Source organism: Cheilinus undulatus, linkage group 6, assembly GCF_018320785.1.
Source record: "Cheilinus undulatus linkage group 6, ASM1832078v1, whole genome shotgun sequence".
NCBI classification, from domain to species: domain Eukaryota; kingdom Metazoa; phylum Chordata; class Actinopteri; order Labriformes; family Labridae; genus Cheilinus; species Cheilinus undulatus.
In genome coordinates this window covers 18,413,391-18,437,159 of record NC_054870.1, presented here as the reverse complement: position 1 = coordinate 18,437,159, position 23,769 = coordinate 18,413,391, and the positions used below count along the sequence as shown (strand labels likewise).

At 39.0% G+C, this 23,769-nt stretch overlaps 1 protein-coding gene and 1 long non-coding RNA gene across 4 annotated transcripts in view; one reads left to right on the top strand and one right to left on the bottom strand.

Moving 5' to 3' along the window:
• Positions 1-3,163: 3,163 nt before the first annotated feature.
• The window catches only part of LOC121511469 (PDZ and LIM domain protein 7-like), a 79,265-nt gene continuing 58,659 nt past the window's right edge, over positions 3,164-23,769 (top strand). The window contains exons 1-3 of one of the 3 annotated variants that reach the window (XM_041790192.1): positions 3,164-3,357; positions 3,516-3,624; positions 9,258-9,460. In XM_041790192.1, the coding sequence (XP_041646126.1) occupies positions 9,365-9,460 (96 nt within the window). In that variant the 5' untranslated portion in view covers positions 3,164-3,357; positions 3,516-3,624; positions 9,258-9,364. Of the gene's footprint in view, positions 3,439-3,515; positions 3,625-9,090; positions 9,166-9,257; positions 9,461-23,769 lie in introns of those variants that run through there. The other 2 variants (XM_041790191.1, XM_041790189.1) reach the window with 2 other exon arrangements.
• LOC121511470 lies at positions 17,622-22,235 on the bottom strand. Its single transcript, XR_005992046.1, has 3 exons — positions 22,178-22,235; positions 18,810-18,874; positions 17,622-18,098 (listed from the first exon to the last, which is right to left on the bottom strand). It is a non-coding gene; the product is annotated as an uncharacterized LOC121511470 (long non-coding RNA).

The following is a 23,769-nucleotide window of genomic DNA, read 5'->3' as shown; positions in this document are numbered from 1 at the left end:
GGAGATTAATGAGAGGCTACAAGACACCTATGACTACTCTGAAAGAGTTGCACGCTTCAGCAGCTGAGATGGGAGAGACTATGCATACTCATATTAGATCTTGAGAGATTCCATGGTTTAGTGGAAGAAAGTTCTTTAATGAGACCAAAATGGTGATTTTTGGCCATCAGACAAGAAGTAGAGGGTAAAATGAATGTGGCAAAATATGAGGAAAATCCTGGAGAACAATCATATTCGGTCTGCAAGACAACTACAGTTTGAGATTTATTTTCCAGCAAGACAATGACCTGAATCACACAAAGAATGCTACACAGAAAATGTTTAAAGACAACAAGGTGAATGTTCTGGAGCGGCCCAGTCAGAGCCCAGCGGCTTGTTGCACCAGCCATGCGTAAGTTCTGCCTTAAGTTGTGGTGTAAAGTCGACACTAAACCCTACGATGAAACTAGGTAAGTTCTAACTTAAGTTGTGTCATTGTTCAGTTGCACCACAGAGACGTAAGGTTGATTTTTTTTTTTTTAACAAACTTTATTGAAAATTGTTTATATTACAAAACAAATGTGGCAATATTGATATTTTTACCATTACAAGTATCAAAGGAACAGTGTGAATACTTTGCTGGTGATGAGGTCAACAATACTATTTGATGACAATATCAACATATAATACAGACATGTAAAATTAAAACAATATACAAAAATATAATAAAAATATTAAAAATAAAGTGCAAGTGTTTTGAATACATAGCATAATCAAGCGACAAAAGACAAGGTGGGCAAAATAGCATTTAAATGTGCTAGGGATGTTAGCCTGTTCTTAATTATTGTCCATTTCAGTGGGAAAGTCTTTAAGGATGCGGTCAATCTTAACTAGTAGAGATTTACGTCCAAACTAACCAAAATATTGTCGCAGATATGATGTATTCTCTTACTTTAACAAATCACTGAAAAGCATTTTTTAACCCTGTGTTTGCTACAGATGCTAACGGCTAAAAATAACGTTTGCTAACTGCAAATAATCCTCAAACAGCGTCCAGTGTGGATGAAAAATATGACAAGGCATTTTGCACATGTGAGTATTGTGAAGCCTATGGCCTAGAGCTAGAGCCAGTATAAAATAATAACACTGACATCTAGTGGTGAAATTGCTAAAAACACGAGATAATATAACAGTGGACGGCGGAAATTATCTCTGCTCACGGAAAACAACAGTGTTTCTGATCATGGACAGTGCAGCTCTGACGCCAAGTTTCCGGTAAAATCCTCAACTCCTCGTCACCCTCCAGGTTATCGCGTCTTTTAGAGCTATCACTATGACAGCTATATTCTACGCAGAACTTTACACCTAGTAGAGGGTAGGTTTAAGATTTAAGTTATAACTTACGCCTACGCTGAAACTATCTCAGCTGGTGCAACACCTTAAATGTTAGGAGAGCGTAAACTCCATCGTAAGTAAGAACCAAGCAGCAACCTCCGATCCTGAAAAATGAAGCCATTGCGGAAGAGCAAAAAATTGCAATACCGTGAGTGTCCACTTGAGGCTGGCTGCAGGAATTCCCGTCTGGACACCTGTTAAACAGCCGGTTTTTACACTTGAAATAAACTGGTTTACAGCCTACTTCAAAAAAAAACAAATGTGTCTCATTAGCTAGTGTCTTATTGTGCTCTCACTGTACAGGGGGTGATTTTTTTTTGTACCACGATCGTTTGGATTATATTTAGGATAAACCTCACTTCACGGTGATTGGAGCGTCTCATTTGATTGACAGATAGCTCGGCAGGCAGAGACTCCATTTCTGTCAACCAGAATGCTAGCTAGCTAGCAGACAGGAAGTCACACTTGGTGGGCGGGCCATTAGGTTGATCCAAAGTTCGGCTGAGACCACAATTTCAATATGTAAGCCTCTACAGATTGGCTTCAAAAGCCATTTAAGTCCGCCTATTGTAAGCAGATGACTGACATCACATGGGGTTTGTCCAATTCCTTCTACAGTCTATGGTAAGAACTTACGTTCAAACTAGGCTACGTTTGAACTTACGCACAGGTGGTGCAACCCATAGCAGACCTCAATCTGATTAAGAATTTGTGGCTGGGCTTGAAAAGGGCATTTCACACCTAATCCCTGGCAGAGCTTGAGCAGTATTGCAAAGAAGAATGGAGGAATATTGCAGAGTCTAGATGGGCAAGCCTGATTGAGACCTGTCCAGCTGGAGTCTGTGCTGTGATTGCAGCTAAAGGTGCATCAACTAAACATAACTTGAAGGGGTGAATATTTATGCATTCACTTACTTTACATTACATATCTTTTATTTAGTTGACTTTACTTTGTATAAATCAGTTTTCACTTTGATATTAAAGAGTTGGGTTTTTTGTTTTCTTTGTTTGTCAAAAAGCCAAAATAAAAATGACTTTGATTAACTTATAAAATAAAGAAAAACAAAAAATGTGTCCATCCACGATAAAATATTCATAACTCTCTAAAATCTGAATTAATTTCCAATCTGTCTTTCACAAATGTCAGACATGTATTTATGATCCAGGACACAACATCCATTTTTAAAAAACTGGCATTTTCAAAATCGTTATCTTAGGCTGTTAAGATTACTGTGGTCTGCCGTAGAGTCAAACAGTAAATAGGTAAAACAAAGAAAAAAAAAGAATGAAAAACAATTTCCCATTTCAATTACCATAATACCCCTCCAAAATGGCGCCTGTGTAGACGCATGTCAGAAGTCATCTGAAGAAAGATCATATCTATGGCCTTAACAGTAAGCTAATGCTATGACAGGTATGCAAAACTAGTTGGGTTATCATTATTTGACATGAACTAGTCAAGTTTATTCTAATTCATTAGCTTCATAAACAATCAGTACCAGCTGGACTGGGCTTTTATTTTGTAACAAAGGTGAGTAAAATGTAGGCTAGGTGAAAGTTTCTAAGTGAAATGTTTAGCAAAGATTAATTTAAGCTATATTCATTTTTTACAGAGTAAATTTGAAAAAATAATACCGTTTCGCCGCATAATCAGTAGTCCCTGTGGATACAGTATGTATACAGTATGTTGACTCCTGCCTCTTTAAATAAAAACCCCGCTAATGAAAATCCACCGTAAACACCCCCCTCCACCTCCTCCTCCCACGGCCTCCCTCCTCCTGCTCTCTGCCCGGCCCGGGCACCGGAGCCGGATCCCCGGATCACCTCAGGCTGTTCCGGCCGGTGTGTCACGGTTCACAGAGCTGTGGAGAAGCGGCAGGTATTCACCCTTCAACCTGTTCCCAACCTGTTGACTCTCACGTGCCTCTGCTCTCTCCGGGCTTAGCCTCCTTCAGCCTCCTCTCCAGCCGGCACCGGCAACAGGTTGAACCGCCCGCCCGGCTCACAGCTCCGTGAGCCCGTTTCGCTTGAACCACCTTCTCTGTTGCTGCTTGAGGCGCGAGTGTAGGTGCTGCTTTTCAAGACTCTATATGATTTAGAAACGGCTTATTAGTAATTTATGCTGTTTATCTTATTTTTAGGGTGTACGTTGAGTTCGGCGCGCGGGGCGGCCCTGCTGGGCGGAGCAGAGCGAGAGAAGCAGCAGGAGAAGGTGGGCGGTGTTCGTCTGCAGATCACCTGAGATAAGAGGTGAACACATCTGACAACACAACTGTCAACGCTGGCATATCAGAGACATGATAACAACATGCTTTACTATCAGGAGAGCTGGCTGCTTATTTAAAACACAAAGCTTTAAACACAAATGAAGACGAGCCAAGTTGGAGCTCAACGTATTAAGAAATGTAGGTTTCAGGCCCTCACAGCCGTGATTTCCCTATTTGCACTAAAGATTTATCAATTTAATAGCAATGTAACTGTTGACTAACGGTTCAATAGGCAGTACCGTTTATTAGTCTAGCTATAATCTACTGTTGATGGGTGAATATAATACAAAATATTACCCCAGCTTGCATCAACACAAAGACACTAAAAATCAAACATGTCCGAACAAGAATACAGCAGTTTATTCATTTAAAATATGATAACAACATTGATAACAACAGTAATGTATCATCAATTAAACAGTGGCATTCAGGAAGTTTCAATTCAAGAATTTTCACCAAGGATTTAATTACCTTCAGAGTCACCAAGTTCCGCAGTTTCAACTCAGTCTGCAGATTGTTTCAAACAAAAGGTGCAAAAAACCCTAAAGCCTTCTTTTCCAACTCAGTTTGGTCTTTGGAAACAACAAATTGAAAGTGTCCAATGAATGCAGTATGTGCTATCCATTTAGTTCAATTTTGTTAGTGATAAATCTTACAAGACCATGTATACTATATCACCATAATCAAGGACAGGTAAAAAAAAGTGGACTCAGTCTCTTTTTGACATGGAAGGAGAAACAGGATTTGTTTCTGTTGCAAAAACCATGCAAACCCCTTAGCTTTTTTTGGCAGCAAACCTTCTATGTGCTCCTTGACTGAAAAGTTTTCACTAAGTAAAAATGCAAAATATGTATAAGATACCTCTTATACTGCTGCTCTTGAAGATGCAAAGAACATGAGTTTAGTTTTATTCATTTAGAGCAAGGTGCAGCTGAAAAAGCTGATCTTTGACTAACATTTGCAAAAGCTTGTGCAAGTGCAGGAGCACAAAAAAAAGATAGACGAATCATCAGGATTCAAATCTGAGAAAGCATTTGATTGATGTAAGTGGTAAATAAGAAGGGTCACCAAAGTGAACCTTGTGGTACTCCCTTATGGATTTGTAGAACCTGTGATGTACCCTTAGCAAGTGTTTAGTTTAGTTCTGGGTCGTTTCCACTGAGAGGTCGGTTCACAGCATTTATAAGCGTTTCCATTATCAAAGGTTGGAAAGGGTCCCAAATAACTGACCCATAATGTCCCACTTTTTTGGCACCCTTCCAAAGGGGTGCCAAGCTTACCTATCCACTCCCAAAAGGGAGGAGCTACACATAATAATAGAAGAAATGCACTGACGCCACTTTCAGCTCAACTGCTCAGTTGGGCTGTGACAAAACATGGCTGCCTGCTCCAGATGGAGTGGGTGAAAACGGGAGAAAAACTGGGTAATATCCGCTTATATGAGGGATATTTTAACTCAACAGAGATCCATATTGTTTCCTGGGCCGTGGATGTTGATATGTGGTCATAAAGTGAGTTTCCTGACATTAATGTGGACCTGATTTCATGTACACAAAGCAGAGCCTGAAGGCAATCATCAGCGTGGTTCATCATTAATGGATGTAAAGCTGAACTATTGCAGAAGTTTTAAATTACAAAGCTTTAGATCAGCTGTTTCTGCATATTACAGTGATTCATTTACTTCTTTTTACTTTGGGTAAGCTGTAAAAAGATCACCCTGTTGTTTTAAATCTGTTTGCAAAAACTAATTTTAAAACCTGTCTGTCTTACTTAATCTAGTTCCATTTTAATAACTGTTAAACCTTCATTTTATTTTAATGGGAAATGGTACAGCTCTATACTTCTGTCTGTGGAAACACAAACTATTTTAGGGTTAACTGTACTAAACCATACTCTGTCAAACTGGACAACCTAGTGGAAACACAGCATTAGTCCCATGACACCTCAAGAGGAAGGAGCAGGGATCTCCAGTGTTCCAGAGCCACCCCCTCCCTGCTCCATGACATTTTTTTTATCTTACCTACCCTACCACATCGCCATCATAGCCCAAACAGCATTGCCACCTTTAACACAACAGAGCTCTGCAAATGCAAGCTCCTGGTAGTGACAATGCTGATACTACCTACCCTACCTGCCTCATGTGCCAGCATTACACATGAAAAAGAGCTGCAAAGAGAGAATAAGATCAAATAAACTAATCAGCATACAATGAATTAAACAAAATAGAATAATCGCCAGTGACTTTTGACTTTCTTTTAAATGCACATCCCCAGTTTCTAATGGGAATTTATATACATTTAAAAGAATGTTCTTAAGCTACATAGTCTAGAGACTGCGAGGGTTATCTTTAATCTACCTACACACACTGATCCATTCAGTTCATGTGTGTGTTACACAGTTAGTTCATGAGCCTGATGTTAACTAAACTGACCTTTCATTTAACAAGGCAGCTCTATTAGGAAGCTGTTTAAAATGACAAACTATTCACAAGTGCTCTGAGGTCAGTGATGCTGTAAATGCTGAGGGAGATCCACTATCACACCAGCCTCTGCCCCTCCATCAAATACTGTTATACACACACACCATTTAACACCCTACTCATATAGCTGTTAGCTGTGAATGTGACTCACACCATGCCATCCGCTTGACTCAGTTTGTTTTCTTAACTTGAACTGAAAACAGCAGTTAGAGTCTAAACCTGTAGTATCATTCTAGTGTGAAGGGTTCAGACACAGAAAGCTGGAGTGTGATCAGTAAACCATAATTAAGTTATTATCCATATTGAGTTGAAGTGGCCAACCGATAGAGTATTTCACGGCCTCAACAGTATTTTATCCTGATGAAATTTTTTGATGTCCTAAGGTTACAGAAAAAAATATGGAAGATTTCTTCTGGACCCGGCTGTTCAAAAAGTTGAGTAAAAATGATCCAGGATGCATTTCCATCAAGGATCACATTTTTCAGCTCACATTTGACACAGCTGTTGGAAGAAACACTGAACAGGATCTCCCTGGTCCAGGGATCATAAAGGATTACAGGCACTTCAAAGGGGACTTCCAGGAAATGAGCTCTTAGTGTGGAATTCCTGGTGTCAAGCTACTTCAGAACCAATGAAAAGAAGAACTGGATCAATGCTCAGAGGTTCAAAGTCCTGTTTCCAGATAAGAGCGGATTTTGCACTTCATTTGGAAATCAAGGTCCAAGAGTCGGGAGGAAGATCGGTCAGGCACAGGCTGGTAGTACAGTATGATTATTGCTGTCCATGTCATCTGCTGGTTTTGGTCCACTGTTTTAAAGTCTGATTTCCATTTCCAGCAGGATTTGACCCCTGCTCACAGTGAAGCCAAAACTACCATAGAAATTCTGGGTTATTGTCAAGAGGAAGATGAAAGATTTCGATGGAGATGAGCTGAAGGCTCCTATTAAAACATTCTGGGCTTCATTACACCCCAGCATTGCCACAGACTGATGGGCGCCATGTCACCTCACTTTGATGCATAAAAACTATTTTTTGTGCTTTCATGACAATACTTCCTTGAATAAAGGTAACAGTTAAGCATAGAGTTCTGTTTAAAACAGACCTAATGGAGCCTACAGAGGGATGCAGAATGCACTTTTCTAACCTATCAACAACAAAAAAAAAAACTGTTAAGAAACTCTAAACTGATGTGAGTGCCTCAGATGCAAAGAATTGAGAGGGGTCCAGCTGAAGATCGTACATCTCTGACAGCCACACTCACAGACAGTTTGTCTAAAACACAGTATATCTCAGAAAGGAAGTGTCATAATCTGCTGGTAAAACCTATTTCCAGTTTTAGATTTAATTAAAAATATATATCAACTTATTCATAAACAAAGCCTGGCAGTTACACTCATGAAGTAACCACACTGCAAACATTACACAGACAAAGCAACATTTCCTAAATAGAATAGAGAAAAAGGTCCGAGGTCTAATTTGGGAAAAAATTATGCATAGACCTGATTTACAAGTACATGCAGTGTGGACCTATATAGACACCTTTTAAGTGTTAGATTTGACTCTGTGTGAGCGTAATTAACACTGTCTCTAACCCCAATTAGTCCTTATTAACACATTATAGAGTTGTGACTTTACCTGAACAAGCTGGTTAGAGATCTATTCTCATGTTGTTCTTGCAAACAAGGAAATATATAAATATATATCCCAGATATGATCAGTGTCTTCAGCTGAGAGATGAGAGACTCTAACATTGACCTTTTACCTTTTCATAACAATAATACAACCAGTCTGAGGCTCTCCAGACCATTACATTCCAGTTTTTCTCAAGTTCAGTAAAAGTGAACCGTTAGAAAAGAGAAATGTTTCTGCAGCCATAACATACATTTCACACATACGTACAATTAATCTGTGTGTGTGTGAGTGCCTTTTTATGGGAATTCTCTCCTGTTGTGGTTAGCGCTTGCCCAAATAAAAGACCATTTAACTCTTGTACATGTGTTAGTGTACAGACTGAGGCTACCTTGTTACACTACTATCAGCACTAATGTTAGCTGGTAAATGTGGCTGGTATATAGAAATGGGGTTGTATAGGGTCCCTTTTATTAGTCCGTTTGCTATTTATAGTTTAGAGTTCAGGTTCAGTAGAAGGAAGGTGCACAAGAAGTTGTTTCAGTGTTTGTCTTTGATATGGTCTTAATTCTTACAGTGTCCTGTGGTTTTCACACATGCACAAATTTCTGAAAGTTTCGTGAATTTTTTAGGACTGAACTGCTAATGTTGGCACCAGAAGCGAGAAATTAAACGCCAGCTTTTCCAAGAGTTTTTTCCTGCATAACGTCAGGATGAGCGATGTCTGAAGACGAGAGGAAGTATTCAGGAAATCTCAGTGTAGCTGAGTGGGAAGACATCAAAAGAAATCTCTTGTGAAATTTCGTGGAAATTTTCAGACATTATGTCGAAACACATGAAAACAGCTTCAGTTGACATCATTAATTATGAGTCACGGTGTCAAATAGCCAATGATAGATAAAGTTTTATAAATTAACACTTTACATAAGGTATTTTAGCCTTTTACCTTACTGTCTGAACATGTGACCTTGCTGTAAAATCCATCTGCTGCTGACCTTTCAGCTATCTGAACCACTTGACTCGTGGCCTTTCAGTTTGTGCTTTATCACTATGAAGATAATGAGACATTTCCCGCCGTCGCCCCTGATTGGGTCCGAGGGAGACCCTGGGCATAATGGGTTCAGTGGGGAGAGAGAGATGGCGGGGGGCTAGAAGAATCTTCTGGGTCTATATTAGCCCCGGTGAATCACGGCAAGCCTGGCATACCGGGTGTCCCCTTTCACACCATATAAGTACACCCCCCCTCCTTTCTCCCCCCTGCCCTGCCTCACCCTACCTCACCCCACCTCACCCCTCCACCCCCCACAATGCAACAGGGCTATCTCTGGCTATTCTTAGGCTGTCACTTCAGCTCCTCTGAGCAGGCAAGTCCTCTTCTTCCTCCTCGCCCAGCTTCATCTTTCCTGTCTCTTTCTGGTTCGTGAATCGACACATTTTTTCGTTTTCACATCACGTTGGTGTCTATATTCTTTCACCTGTGTCATAACCTTTTCTCTATCACCTTTCAGAGGCTGCTGGCTTGCCTTCCCATCCCTTCAGCAGCTGGGGGTTGTTTGAAAAACGTGGTTTATTTATCATAATCCATTTTGGAGGATCTTTTTAACTTTGTGGAAGAATGAGCGTCTACACTGTATCGCTTCCCGGCCCCGGCCCCTGGGGCTTCAGGATGCAGGGAGGCAAGGACTTCAACATGCCGCTGACCATCTCCAGGGTAAGAAACTGATCAAAAACATATCTTAGTTTTAGATTTTTTCATATCTCAACTGGAACAACTTCACATAGGTGATGGCTGAAGATGGATGAAGATAGTTAAATGATATTAAGCCTGGCTAAACTGTTTGAGAGGGGCCTGTTAATTCATTTTTTGCAATCTTAAACAACTGTTCAATCAATGAAGTTCATATTCTTTTAAGGATTTTGCCCTTTTACCAAGTTAACGATGATTTATCTCCTTTCTTTGGGTATTTGTATGCCCTATCAAGTCATTTATGCCCTGAAGGTTTCTTTGAAATAAGTGACAAGATAGTTTGTTTGAAAAAAAAAAAAAAAAACCATCAACCCTTTGAAGTTCATTTAGATAACTTTCCATAAACGAATGATAAAAAAGAAAGAGGCGTGGCGTCTTGTTGTTACATGGCTGATCATGTAATCTTAGCGTCTCTGGGGTGAGGTTTGCAGGTGAGCTTGGTGGTGCGTCCTCATTTTGAGTTAAACCTTTTTTTTATCTGCTGTCATATAAAGAATAACCCCAGAAGTAGCATTTAAAAAAGAACCATACAAGGGACAACAAAGGATCTGTAATTTGAAGAAGAAATGCAAAGAGTACTGAGGTACAGTGCTACAGTAAAATCCACAAAAATGAAATTAAATTAGAGAAAATATTCAGAGCATCATTCCCTTTCAAAATCAGGATTTAAAGGGTTAGCATCTTTAGATATATACTTTGATCAGAAGATGTTTCACCAATTTGCTGTTGATTTAAATAGACTTGATCCGTCTAAAAATGTGAAATCAGTGTTCTGTGTTTTACTATGATTTAACCGTCACTTTAACTGCCCTCACCACACACTGTCTGTGCTGAATGAATGAAAGCCAATGGCTACACGTAAGCAAGGAAACACACAGCAAAGTGTAGGCCCCACTTTGTCTCTTCTCTGGGATTCTCAAACTGTCCTTTTTTGCTCGTTGTCTGCCTTCTGCCTCCTGTTTCATGCTCACAGTGGACCTTCTGTTATCTGTGGATGGTTTTGGTATTGCTCTAATTTGTGGTTTATTCAGACACCTAAATGTATCTGTCAGGGTGATGTCTGTGGCCCCTCAGCGGCCCCGCGGGGTGAGACGGCTGCTAGGATTTGTCAGGCAGGCCGAAAGCAGAGCCGGCGGCCTAAATGTGGAGCTGGTGTTGGTTTCACAGCTGAGGCTCTCTGAATAGACAGAGGAGGAATGAATAGACCACAGACAGGGACAGAAATCACTCCTCAACATCCCCTCTCAACTTCATTCTGCAGCTCTTCAACATCTTCATTTACATGGGACAATCTGCTGTGGTCACTTGAGCTTTGAGGCTCTCTCTGTTGGCTGCTATGTTGATGGTTTTGGCATGATTCAGCATGAGTGCAAAGTATCTCTTCGCTGGTGTCAGTACCTAGAATGTCACTAAGTAACCTGGCTGGCTGCACACTAGATGATTTCAACATAGATTTTAGACCAGATTTGACCTCCCCCATGAGTCAGGGGGCTATGACCTGATTCAAGGCTTATCATAACTATTTTTTTTCCTAATGAGCCACAAGTGTGTGGTGTCAATACGGTTTTTTGCTGTTGCAACCTCCCTGATCTTGGAACGGTTGATTTACAGTAGCTAATGACAGCTACAATACTAGGAAGTATCTCTAACTTGATATTGTGTACTTCAACAGCACAACATGGCAGTGAACATCAACTGTATTGCTTCACAGCCAGAATTTTACACATGCTGTTTTTTGGTACTTTACAGAACAAACACTGGGTCTGGACAATTTCAGCCATCCTCCGTATTTGATTTACTTCTGAAGTCATGTTTGATTATGTGTTTCTGTGAGATCTGTAGAAAATTAGAGCTGATGCAGAAACCAGTGTTTCACAGAACAGTTTAGATGATGCTTATGGTGATACAATGTTATTTTTATTACTTCTTTTGGTGTAAGACACCGAGTGTGCCAACATACTCTCATGTTGACCTTGAAAAGTGCCACATCATTTGGCTGATGGCAAATTTTTGTAAACAGAGCCTATATTGTCTGATACCAATATTGAACTGATTCATCCGTGCATCCCTAGTTTCTACAATGAGAGATGTGTGGTCTAATAGTTCCAGTAAATCCATTGTCTTGTGTTGAATTTCTCAAAAATTTTTCTGGCAAGGCACCCTTTAAAAATGTGAAAATCTCAAATTTCCCTGTTAAAAAACAACAAAATCATACATCCGTATGTTTGCCAGAACTAGCAAGATAAACCTCTAAAGCAGTGCTTCTCAGCTGGTGGGTCAGGACCGAAAAGTGGGTTGTGGAGCTGTATTCAGTGGGTTGCAACATTGTGCCTGAAAAAAAAAAGGTGGACACAGTCTGTAAAGTACTGAGCCTATTAGCAGATATTCATCCTTACATTTAATGTTGCTCTGTTTTACAGAGATCATAAGCAGTTTTGAATATTTTCTCAGTATTTCAACTCCTTTATCTCATTTCTGTTTTTTCCAATATAATGTGATTATTTCACAAGATCTTTGGAAAATTGGCAGAAATTTACAAGCTGTCATGAGTAAGTGGGTGTAAAATGTATTTGTTTTGTTAGATCTCTTTTTCAGTTATGCGTTCGATCCATCCAAGATCAGAATTGCCACATTTTTCATTAAATAAATATACATTGTTGAAAGTTTTTAGAAATTTTGGGTTGTGATTTGACATTTAAACTTAAAAGTGTGTTTTAATGGCTGAAGATTTGGATCTGAAGTTGAACTACATTTATATATTTTATGTTATCAAAAGTTTTGGCTGGAATAAATCTTGACATACTGGGTATCTGCAAAAATCCCATTCTGCACATTCCTAGAAGGATGCAATACAGAAAATTAACTGTTAAAATAATGTTATAACCAGTCAGTGTCACTATTTTGACCTCTACAACAGACAGGTGTCTACCGGTCTCTTATTTTGAAGGCTTTTGATGCTGGCAGAGCAGGAGTAGAGACTGAGATGAAATGGAAAAGATCTTTGTCAACTTAACACAAAGATCTACACATCTGTTGTTATTGTTGACTCACTGGTCAAATCTTCCCAGTAGGACTGCAGTTGTCTGATGTGTAGAAACATCTTTTGTACACTGAAATCCCTTTAAGAGCCAGCTATGACCTTAACCCCTCCTGTGCTGTGTGCACTGGTACATCTCAGAGCTGAATGGCCGTGCAGGTTTTACGGTTTGTTACGGTCTTCTCTCTGTGTGACTGAAGGTTGGACTAATGATATAATTCACTGACAGGTGTCCCTCTGTGAGAGAGGCATAGCGTTGACTGGATGGAAACATGCTTCAAGGTGTGACGAGGGCTGATATTTCTTCCTGGTAAAATATCCCTTTACAACTTTTCAACCTTTGTGACATTTGGGTTAATTTCTCTGCTTTTCTCAGGTATTTAATACAAAAATTAAGTTCTGTATCTACATCATAGCCAAGACAGCTATTCAGCTCTTCAGACACAGTGTTAGCATTGTTAGCAAATGATTATTGACAGCCACGGGTGTTAAGTGTCCACCGCAATTGTCTATTTTCAGCAGCAAGAGTTAAGAGTGGCCTGTTGGTGAACTATTTCAGGCAATGGGAGTTTAGCGTCACTAGAGGGACAGTAAAGACTGCTACCCTCTTATTGCCACTATTATTAACAGTATTATAGCATTAACCAGGGCTGTATCGCTGTAATAATATTGCATTTATTAAAGCTGCATACCCATCTTTAATGGTTACTCTCGAGCTGTTCTCTAACTGTACTGTGGATGTGGCAAAGCTTTCATAAGTCATTCTTTATTAATCAGTTCTAGTCAACGATTTCCAGGTAGCAGGGTTTGTGCTTCCACCCCTGACTCTGACATTTCAAACATACTGTTTATGGCTGTACTACACTTATTTCTACAAACACCATGTTTGTGTGGTTGAGCCTGAGAGATATTGATTAAATAAACCCCTCCTTAGCTTTGAGAAATAGCCAAAAAAAAAAAACGAGGAAAACTGCCGTTTTCTGTTTTTCTTTGGGATTTTAAAGGTCAGACTTAAGTTTTGAAATGGTAAGCATTTCTAGTTTTATACACATAATTCACGGAAAAAGACGAAAATACTGAATAGTCTACTGTAGATGCAGAAATTTGTCTTTTGCTTGAATGTTCATCTGTATACTTTTGTAAACAAGGTATCACAGTGCTGGCACAATTAAAAAAACACATTAAACACACTTTAAACCACCATTGATTTTGACAGCTATGTTTAATTGTAGTCTCAGTCTTATTCTTTATATTAAATGCTTTTTAGTTTTAGTCACATTTTAGTCATTATTACCATTTATAGTTTTAGTCGACGAAACTCAAATCTATTTTAATTTAGTTTTAGTCTAAAACATCCTCACATTTTAGTCCTAACTTTTAATCCAAGCATTTATTCTCTTACATAAATCTGGTATATGTTCTATGAACTCTGCCAAACCTGGGGTCCCCGCTTTCTACAGCTAAGAGGCAGAAGAGCTTCAAAAACATTGTATTTGGACAGATTTACCCACAGTAGAGAAATCTCAAGGAAAACGCCTGCACATTGTCTAAATTGTGCAAATATTTTGTCGATGTTCCATGCCAAATCACTGCCAGTGTATATTTTTGAATATTATGCAAGGCATATCAATTAGCATCTATTACAGACAACCCAAGTAAATACAAAATGCCATCTCTAAGTGATGACTTTATTTTTTAAATCCGAACCTATCTGACCCTATGTGAAAAAGTAATTGTCCCCTGAACCTAATAACTGGTTGTGCCACCCTTGGCAGCAATAACTGAAATCAAGCGTTTGTGATGAGTCTTTCACATCAGGAATCAGAAAAGGGGCACATAACTTTTCCACGGCATTGTATATGTCACATTCACACTGCATATCTGTGCCTGTACTTTGTGCTTGAGCAGCCGTACTGTGCACATGCCAACATCGATCATCCATGCTGGGACCAGGGATGTTGACCACACTCAAGATACTGAGCTAGTTAATCATCCACAAAGAAGCAATAAAGTTTTGAATAGATGTTTGGAAAGTTTCAGTCAATCCAACCAGATCAGATCAGATTAGTTATTAGATCATCTCTCTGTCTTTAGTTTGCAACTTTTGGCTGAACATCACGCTGAACTGACACAATGACACCCAGCAGCTGTTCACACACATACACACACCCCCACACCCCCACACACCCACACACCCACACACACACGTCTACACAGCAGTCCCAGTCATTCAGGAACAGCTGACGAGGAGCTTCCCCTCTGCTCTCTGAGGTTCATAGTATTCCATGACTCCATCACACGGCCATGATGGCCTACACACACATACACACACACCCCCACACACACAGCCACACACACACACACACAGAGCTGCTTACACATCATACCAATCAAGAAACGTCACACACTGACAGATCGACAACAGTTCACTATCAGGTCACAAAAATCTAAACAATTAGTTCATTGATTACATTTAAACTTTTTGATCCAAACGTGAGGTTTTATGTGTGAAGTTCGTCACATGTACGTCACCTTTCCTCTGAGTCTATTTCTGTTTGCTTTCTATTTTCATGGCTGCACCAGTTTGGTATTTTCCTGACCTTTAGACCTGCATGTCTGTGAGGTATCTTGGTAGCGGGCACAGAGTACACAGCTTGGACCTTCATTCAAATGAGGAAACACAAACATGTTTGCTGGTAATTTAATGAAAATATGTCTGAGACTAGAGCTAGATAGAATAATGTCAGTCTGCTGCCAGTCTTGGGATTTACTCTCTAAGTATGAGTCAAATTCTTGCAGCAGATGTTGAAGGATAACAGAACCAGGCTTGAAATGACTAATTTTGTTCAACTTTTTCCAGCCATTAGATTTGTTTAAATCAACTTTTAATCTCTTAATTTTTTATGTGGTCAAAGTAGGTCATCTGTAAATCTGTATACCCCAAATATTTTGTTTTGGTTTGTTTAATATCTGTGGAAACCACATGACAAAACACACTTGGACAAATCTGTAGTTTGTGGTATAACAGACTTAAGTCAATCAATTAGTTCATTATTATATGATGTCGTATCATATGACAACAAAAGTGATCTTGAAGCAGGTCTAGAACATATCATTTTGTTATTTACAGTACCTATAAAAAGTATTCACCCCATGGATGTTTGACACATTAATTGATTTTACAAATCAATCACATTCTATAAAATTTGGCTTTTTTTGATGAAAAAACCCTATAATGTTAAAGTGAAGCAAATTTCCATAAAGTAATTTCAGTTGAATAAACATATGTATGGTGAAATAAGTTACTGCATAAATATTCAACCCTCTCAAGTCAGTATTTAGTAGATTCACCTTCGGCTGCAATCACAGCACTAAGTCCGTGCAGATGGGTCTCAATCAGGCTTGCACATCTGGACACTGCAATTGTTTACTCCTTCTTTTTTGTAAAACCGCTCATGTGCTGTCAGGTTGCACATGGATCAGGTATGAACAACCCTTTTCAAGTCCTGCCACAAATTCTCTATTAGATTAAAGTCTGGCCGACTCCACTACTCCAGAACATTCACCTTGGTGTCTTTTGACAATTTCTGTGTAGCTTTCTCAGTATGCTTCGAGTCAGTTATCTTGCTGGAAAATTAATCTTCAGCCAAGCCATAGTTTACTGAATAGGATTTTCTTTTTCTATATTTTGTAGCATTCTTTTTACCTCAGCCTTTACAAAACTTCCAGGGCTGGCTGCCGAGAAACATCTCCACAGCATGATGCTGCCACCAGAGTGCTTCACAGTGGGGATGGTGTGTTTGTGGTGATGATGTGTAGGGTTTGATGTCCACCAAACATAGCGTCTTGTCTGATGACCAAAAATCACCATTTTGGTCTCATCAGACCAAAGAATTTTCTTCCACTTGACCATGGAGTCTCCCACATGCCTTTGATGAACTCTGGTGGAGACTTAATAAGTTTTCTTCAACAGTGACATTCTCTTTGTTACTCCTCCATAAAGTTTTTACTGGTGAAAAACCAAGGCAACAGTTGTTGTGTGCAGAGCCTCTCCCATTTCAGCTGCTGAAGTTTGTAACTCCTTCAGAGGAGTCATAGGTGTCTTGGTGGCCCCTCTTACTAGTCTCCCTCTTGTACAGTCACTTTATTTGTGGATGGCCTGATCTAGGCAGATTTACACATGTGCCATATCCATTCCATTTATTGATGATGGATTTAACTGAACCCCAGGGGATTCTCAGTGCCTTAAATTTTTTTTGTATCCATCCGTGGACTTATTCTTTTTAATAACCTTTTTTTTTTTTTTTTTTTTTTAAGTTGCTTGGGGGTTATTTTATTTTCATGGTATAATGGTAGCCAGGGATACTGATCAACCAGTGCAGTCACAGGTGTCTTTATACTGCACTCAGGTGATCTCCATATCACCACTTTGGAGACTACTAGCACCAGTTGGCTTGACCACTGTTGAATTCGGTCAGTAACTTTAAAGTTGTTGAATATTTATGCAATCACATATTTTACATTAAATATTTATATTTAATTGACATAACTTTGTAGAAATCTGTTTTCATTTTGACATGAAAGAGGGTTTTTTGTCAAAAAAGTCCAATTATATTGACCGTGATTAATTTATAAAACCAATGAAAGGGTGAAACATCTAAGGGGGTGTTTAGGCACTGTATGTCTTCTTTTCAAAAATGCTCTCCTTGCCTGTTGGTTTTGTGTTCATGGGACTAATGCACAGCATGTTTCAGATGTTGGGATTTGGTTGTGTTTTGTTGGACGCTCAGAGTTCATGGCAACAAAAATGAAACTGGGTTTGTATAGTTTTAGCTTCTTTAGCTTGTGGTTTTATCTCATGAGTTGGCTAACTGATGTTGAATGGAGCTTTATTTACGTGCAATCAATAATGCATTTGTACATATTCTTGATTTTGGTCGAAACTGAGGCAACGAGTTGCTGTAAATAGATACATTGTATGAGTGTTTTTTTTTCTCTCTTGTTTCAGACACAGTGATCAATACGATCATTGAAGGCCCATGATCCAATATTGACACCGGTTATTGAGCTGTCCAAAACCCCCGTCATTTTGTGATAGAATATAATCATGAATTGGCCCATTTGATGCCCCAGAGCTTTTATTTTGGTGATTTCATCCACCCAGAAATACTGTATTCTTTCAGAGTCATTGTGTCATCATTGTGTATGATGTTGTACTGTAAGTCTGTTGTGAAAATAAAAATCCTGTTAGACACACATGTGCATGCATCAGTTAGCACATTTCACCAAAGATTTTTTCCTGGTGGAATTAAACACACACATAGCAAAACAAAAACCCAGAGTGCTGTTGTACATAATTTCTCAGTGCTTGGTGCCATGTGGAGATAATCTGTTCTCTCTGTGACAGCAGGATGGATTAATGCTGCCTTTCTGGATCTGAAGGCTTTTATGAAAGCCTCGGAGAGTTTCAGCATGAGCGAGGGAGGGATGGTTGACGCTTCCCATCATCCTTCTGGGCTCTGTGGTTTATTGTTCCCTCAGGTTCAAAGGTTCAGAGCCACAGGTCTGGGGAGCAGATAGGAAACAGAGGTATTAGCTGGTAAATGAGGCAGAATCAAGCTCAAGCTGCTGCTTGGGGCTTGCAGTTTGAAGGAGATTAGGGTTAGATTAACAGCACAGGTGTGAATGTTTCAGCAAAAGTATAACCAGGTCAACTCAACCAAGACGGCTGGTGCCATTCTGTGTTTTATTCACAATTTGTGCAGAAATAAACTCAGCTAGAATATGCATGAGTTCATTCTAAGTACACTGTCCTCCTAGAGCATTGCATGTGAATTGATCTGCTGCTGAAAGTAGAAAATGCCTTTTCCCTTCTGTTCATTTGATAAAAGCTACTGTGACAAGCGTTTTAAGGCACGTACTGAGCAAATGGTTTCAGTTTTAATATGAGTCTATACAGTAACAAAAGAAAGAAAATTGCAGGCTTGAATTTGACAATTTAGCTCCTTTAACATGCAGTCATTGAGGTTTTACCTGCTCAAAATGCATAAAATAATTGAAACATATCAGCAGCTTCAACTGGATGAATTAGCACTGGTCCAATTAGTGGTCTTAGAGCCTCTTTTCTTCTAGTGCTTAACAGACAGTTATTGTTATAAAAATGCTTAAAAATCTATGGAAAAAATTAAAAGCTGCTTCTCTGTCAGTTTCAGGAAGTAGAAAATCTGTATAGTAAAAGAAGTAGACAGACAGCTGCCACTCAAAGAAATCGCTCACCTGTGACTTTGTTCAGAGGATTTTATTAACGACAGCCAGCCCTGTCAACAGAGTGAGCTGGACCCCTGAAAAAGAAAACAGCAAATGGACCCTCCCCATCAGTGGTTTATTGATGATATCAATGTATGAGTGTTGGATCAGTAGCATTGGTTCTAACATCCTGGCCACAACCCTTTTCTTCACTGTTTCCACCCATTTTTGCCACATTTTTTACTGTAACCTTTAACCATATTTTGCCTGTAATAACCAATTTTTGTCACTTTTAGCCTATTGTTTCTACTTTTCAACCCATAGTCACTACTTTAGATGCCACTTTTTGCACATTTTATTCTGTAATCAATTGTTTCTTCTTTCACTCCATCTTTGATACTTTTTATCTGCTTTTTTAACTTTTCTATCTATTTTTGCCCCTTTTTGCCCTTCTAAGCTCATTTCTACTGCTGTTATCCTGTTATCTTTGCCACCTTTAAATAATTTTTGCCACTCTGTTTCCAGTTTTCACCATTATTTTTCCTCCATTGTTTCACTTTTCCTCACATTTTTTCACCCAGCAATGCATTGATGCCACTTTTAACCGTTTTTGCTGATTCTCTGCTTTTTTGCCTGTTTTTTCACTGAGTTTGAACATTGAGCTGAGAACAACAAACCTGGAGGGTGTTCTAGGAAATAATAGGTCTACGGTCTATTTACATAACATATTTCATGTTTAAATATATATTCAGAATGTTGCACATTATTCCTTTTATTATGTTTATTATTCCTTTTACTATCACTGCTATAATCTTTGATTAGATTTTCCCAAAGACATTTTCCTGGCAACAGTTCTTGTAAATAAGTCCATTAATCATATGATGCTGTTTTAGAAGTAAATGAAGTTTTGTCTTGTGTCAACTCTGAAGCCCAGTAAGCTGTTAACTGCCAAGAAGTACATGCAGGTTTAAATGCTCCCTTCTCTCTCAGCTTCACTGACCTGCTGGGTTTTGTAAGGATTTTTTTCATTCTTCTCCATAGTGCTGATCTCTGCAATAAAGCAGAATGACATTCTCTCTAAAAAGCCTTATGAGGCTGCAGAAATGTCACCAACATAGCTCGGTTTGTAACGCAGGCAGCTGAGGACATGAGGTGCTCTGTTTGGATATAAGATAATAAAACTTTCATTACACTGATGGTCATCAAAGAGTGGAGAGGTTACACGTTGACATCATTTTTTTTTCTTTTAAGAATAAAATAGTTGATCCTGTAGGGCAGAGTGAAGCAGTGTTAATTTTGGCAGCTATTTTCAATTTTAGTTTTAGTTTTAGTCTTTAAATGAAAAGCATTTCAGTTTTAGTCACATTATAGTAATTTTTACTCTTTTTAGTTTAAGTCTAGTTTTAGTCTAGTTTTAGTCGACAAAAACTAAAAACATTATCATCTAGTTTTAGTCCAAAAAAGTCCTCACATTTTAGTATTTACTTTTAGTGCAAGCATTTATTTTCTTGCCTAAATCTAGTACCAAATCATGGTAGTGTGTTCTCTGCACTCTGCTAAACCTGGGGCCCCTGCTTTCTACAGCTGAGAGGCAGAATAGCTATAGATGCATTGTTTTTTGACAGATTTACCACCAGTAGAGAAATATCACAGATTTTGAATGTCTGACGAAAACTAAATTACACTTTAGTCTAGTTTTAGTCATCTTGATGAAACTAAACTTAGTTTTAGTCAGTTTCAGTCATCACAGATCTATTTTTGTTAGTTTTAGTCTAATTTTTGTCATGGAAAAAAAGGCTGTCGACGAACAGTTTTAGTCATAGTTTTAATCGACGAAATTAACACTGGAGTGAGGACATTGAAATGATGTTCGAACTGAATCAATGATTGCTCAATAGACTGGAAACATTCATCCCTCCAGCCATTATTATTATTATTATTATTATTATTATTATTAATAGTATTATTTCAGATATATAGATTTTGACAGGATGTTCTCTGTGTCCTCCTATTTGGGTTGATCTGCTCTGTGGAGAATGATTTGCGCTGGCAGCGGCTTTGCTGAAACTGGACTGGCTTTATAGTCCTTGCTTTGTGCACTGGGGTACAGTCATGTTGGAAAAGAAAAGGGCCTTCACCAAACTCTTGCCACATAGTTGAAAGCATAACATTTTCTAAAACGTCTTGGTATCCTGAAGCATTAAGATTGGCCTTCACTGGAGAGAAGGAGCCTTGTCCAAATCCTGAAAATCTGCCTCATACCTTTATCCCTCCTCCTCTGAACTTCACAGTTGGCACAATGGAGTCAGTCAGGCAACCTTCTACCAGCATTCGCCAAACCCTATCCGACTGCCAAACAGAGTAGTGTGATTTGTCACGCCACGGAATTAATAAGTTAATCTATTTAATTAAAAACACTGCTGTTTTTAAAGTACTGAAGAGCATTAAAGTACATTAATTCAGCATGCACATCCATTGCTATGCGCTTACATGTTTAAATAAACCTCTTTTTTCACTTAGAAAAACCTTTAAAAACGTAACACTGCTGATGTCTGTCTATGAAGATGGTCACCAAACCTTTTGTGCCACTAATGGAGCACAATAACGTTAAAATTTTCCCCCTAGTTGAAGATGTGGGGTGTTTGGTTCTTCAAGTAATGCTGAAGTTTGAAGGTATTACTGCCTGGTGTAATGCACTGACTCGTGTTCTGCAGAGGTGCTTAAATGTCAGTGAAGTGTTGTTTAAGTCTGTTGCTCTCTGTCAGTCTGACTGCCACTCTCCAGCTCAGCGTCGCTCTGGTAAAGTTTTACAGTCTGTGTGAAAGTCGAGCTCTCAGTAACTGGACTCCGGCTGTAACACAGTGAGCTGACTCAGCGTTCTGTGAGCTCCTGACGACACTGCATCCTGTTACAGCTGCACAGGATCATCCTGATCAGTGGGAGCCTAAATGTACAGAGCATAGACTGTGACCCCATTTTTACAGAACTGATCTAGATTTTTGATTTTTAGGGTCTGGTTTATTAATTCAGTGGATACATGTAATATTATGTAGGCATTATATTTTTTGAGGCAAAATGTGTTATAATTATTTTATTCTATTTTTTTGAATCATTTCATTGCCTTTTATCACTATTAACAAGATGTCAAAACTTTCTTGTTCGTAGGTTTAAAATTTAAAACAAAATTACAGTGCCTGTAGAAAATATTCACCCTTTTATTGATTCTACAAATCAATCATGGTTGATATAATTGTGCTCTTCTGGCAAAAAAAAACAAAAAACAGAAACCTCTTTAATGTCAAAGTGAAAACAGATTTCTAAGTAGTGCCAATTAAGTCAAAAATATGTCATGTAAAATAAGTGATTGTATAAATATTCACCCCTTTAAAAAGACTGACCTAATTCAACAGAGGTCCTGCCATCTGGTGCTGGTAGTCTCCAATTGGTGAAATGAGGATCACCTGAGTGCAGTGAATGTGTCTCAAGTGGTTGTAGCATAAAGACACCTGTGTCCGGAAGGTCACTGGTTTATCAGTATTCCTGCCTACCATTACAGGATGAAGAAGAAAAACACTTAAAATAATACGAAATACTATACAAAAACTTTCCAAGGCACTGAACATCCCTGAAGTTCAGTTATACCTGTCATCCAGAAATGGAAGGAATATGGCATATGTGTAAATCTGCCTAGATCAGGCCGTCCTCACAAATTGAGTTACTGTGCAAAAAGGATTCTAGTGAGAGGAACCACCAGGTTGTTTTCACTTTTAGCGTGCAACGTAACTGCTCAGCCAGACTGCAAAACAAAGCACAGAAAGTCTGCTCTGTGAGGAGTGGGCAACAACAGGAGAAAAACAGACTGTGCTCAAATTAGGGATATTTGGACTCGACAGAGATCCACACTGTTTCCTAGTCCATGGATATTGATATGTGGCCACAAATCGAGGTTCCTGCCGTTTATCTGGACCTAATTTTAAGTAGACAAAGCAGAGCCTGGAGGCTCACATCAGCCTGGTTTATCCGTGATGGATGTGACACTGAATTAATGTTAAGGTTTTGTAAAAACAAAGCTTTAGATCAGTTGAGTCTCTGTATTGTAGCTAGTTATTCACCTGCTTCTTACTTTGGGCAACCTGTGAAAAGATCAGTCTGTGGTTGTTGAATGTGTTTGCAAAACTTGCTGCAGCCCATTTCAAATCAAGGACAACATATTTAATCTAGTTTGATTTTAATGTCAGTTAAACCTTTAGTTTATTTTCAATGTGACAAATTCTCATGGTACAGCTCGCAATTTTTATATTATGCTGTATAAACTGCTATAGAATTGATTTATTCGCATATTTATGTACCGTTATGACTCAGAACGTTTCTGTACACGTATTCCATCAGCAGAGGATCTGTACCGCAGTTAACATAGTTAAGATGTAGTTATTTAAAAAAACACAACTTTCAAATGAAATAAAGCTGTTCACTGCTTACTCCATACTGATTTCTGTCACTCATCCTTTCTATAACTCTGACTGGACCAGCAGACTTGCTGCATGTGACGTCACATGCATAGCCTCGACAGTCCACTCACAAAGTGAGGTCACATGTGTCTGTTGAAACACAAACTATTTGGAGGTTAGTGTTCCAAACCATACCAAACCATACTCAGTCAAACAGGACCACCTGGTGGAAACGTGGTTCAAGACGCCTATGACCACTCTGAAGGAGTTACAGGCTTCAGAATCCTAGATGGGAGAGACTCTACATACAGGAACTGTTGCCTGGGTTCTTCACCAGTCAAAGCTTTATGGGAAAGTGGCAAAGAGAACATCATTGTTTAAGCAAGCTCATTAGATTTTGAGTAGAGATTTCCAAAAGCCATGTAGAAGACTCCATGGTCAAATGAAGAAAGTTCTTTGGTCTGATGAGCTCAAAATGGTACTTTCTGGCCATTAGAGAAGATGCCAAACACTGACATCACCACAAACACATCATCCCAACT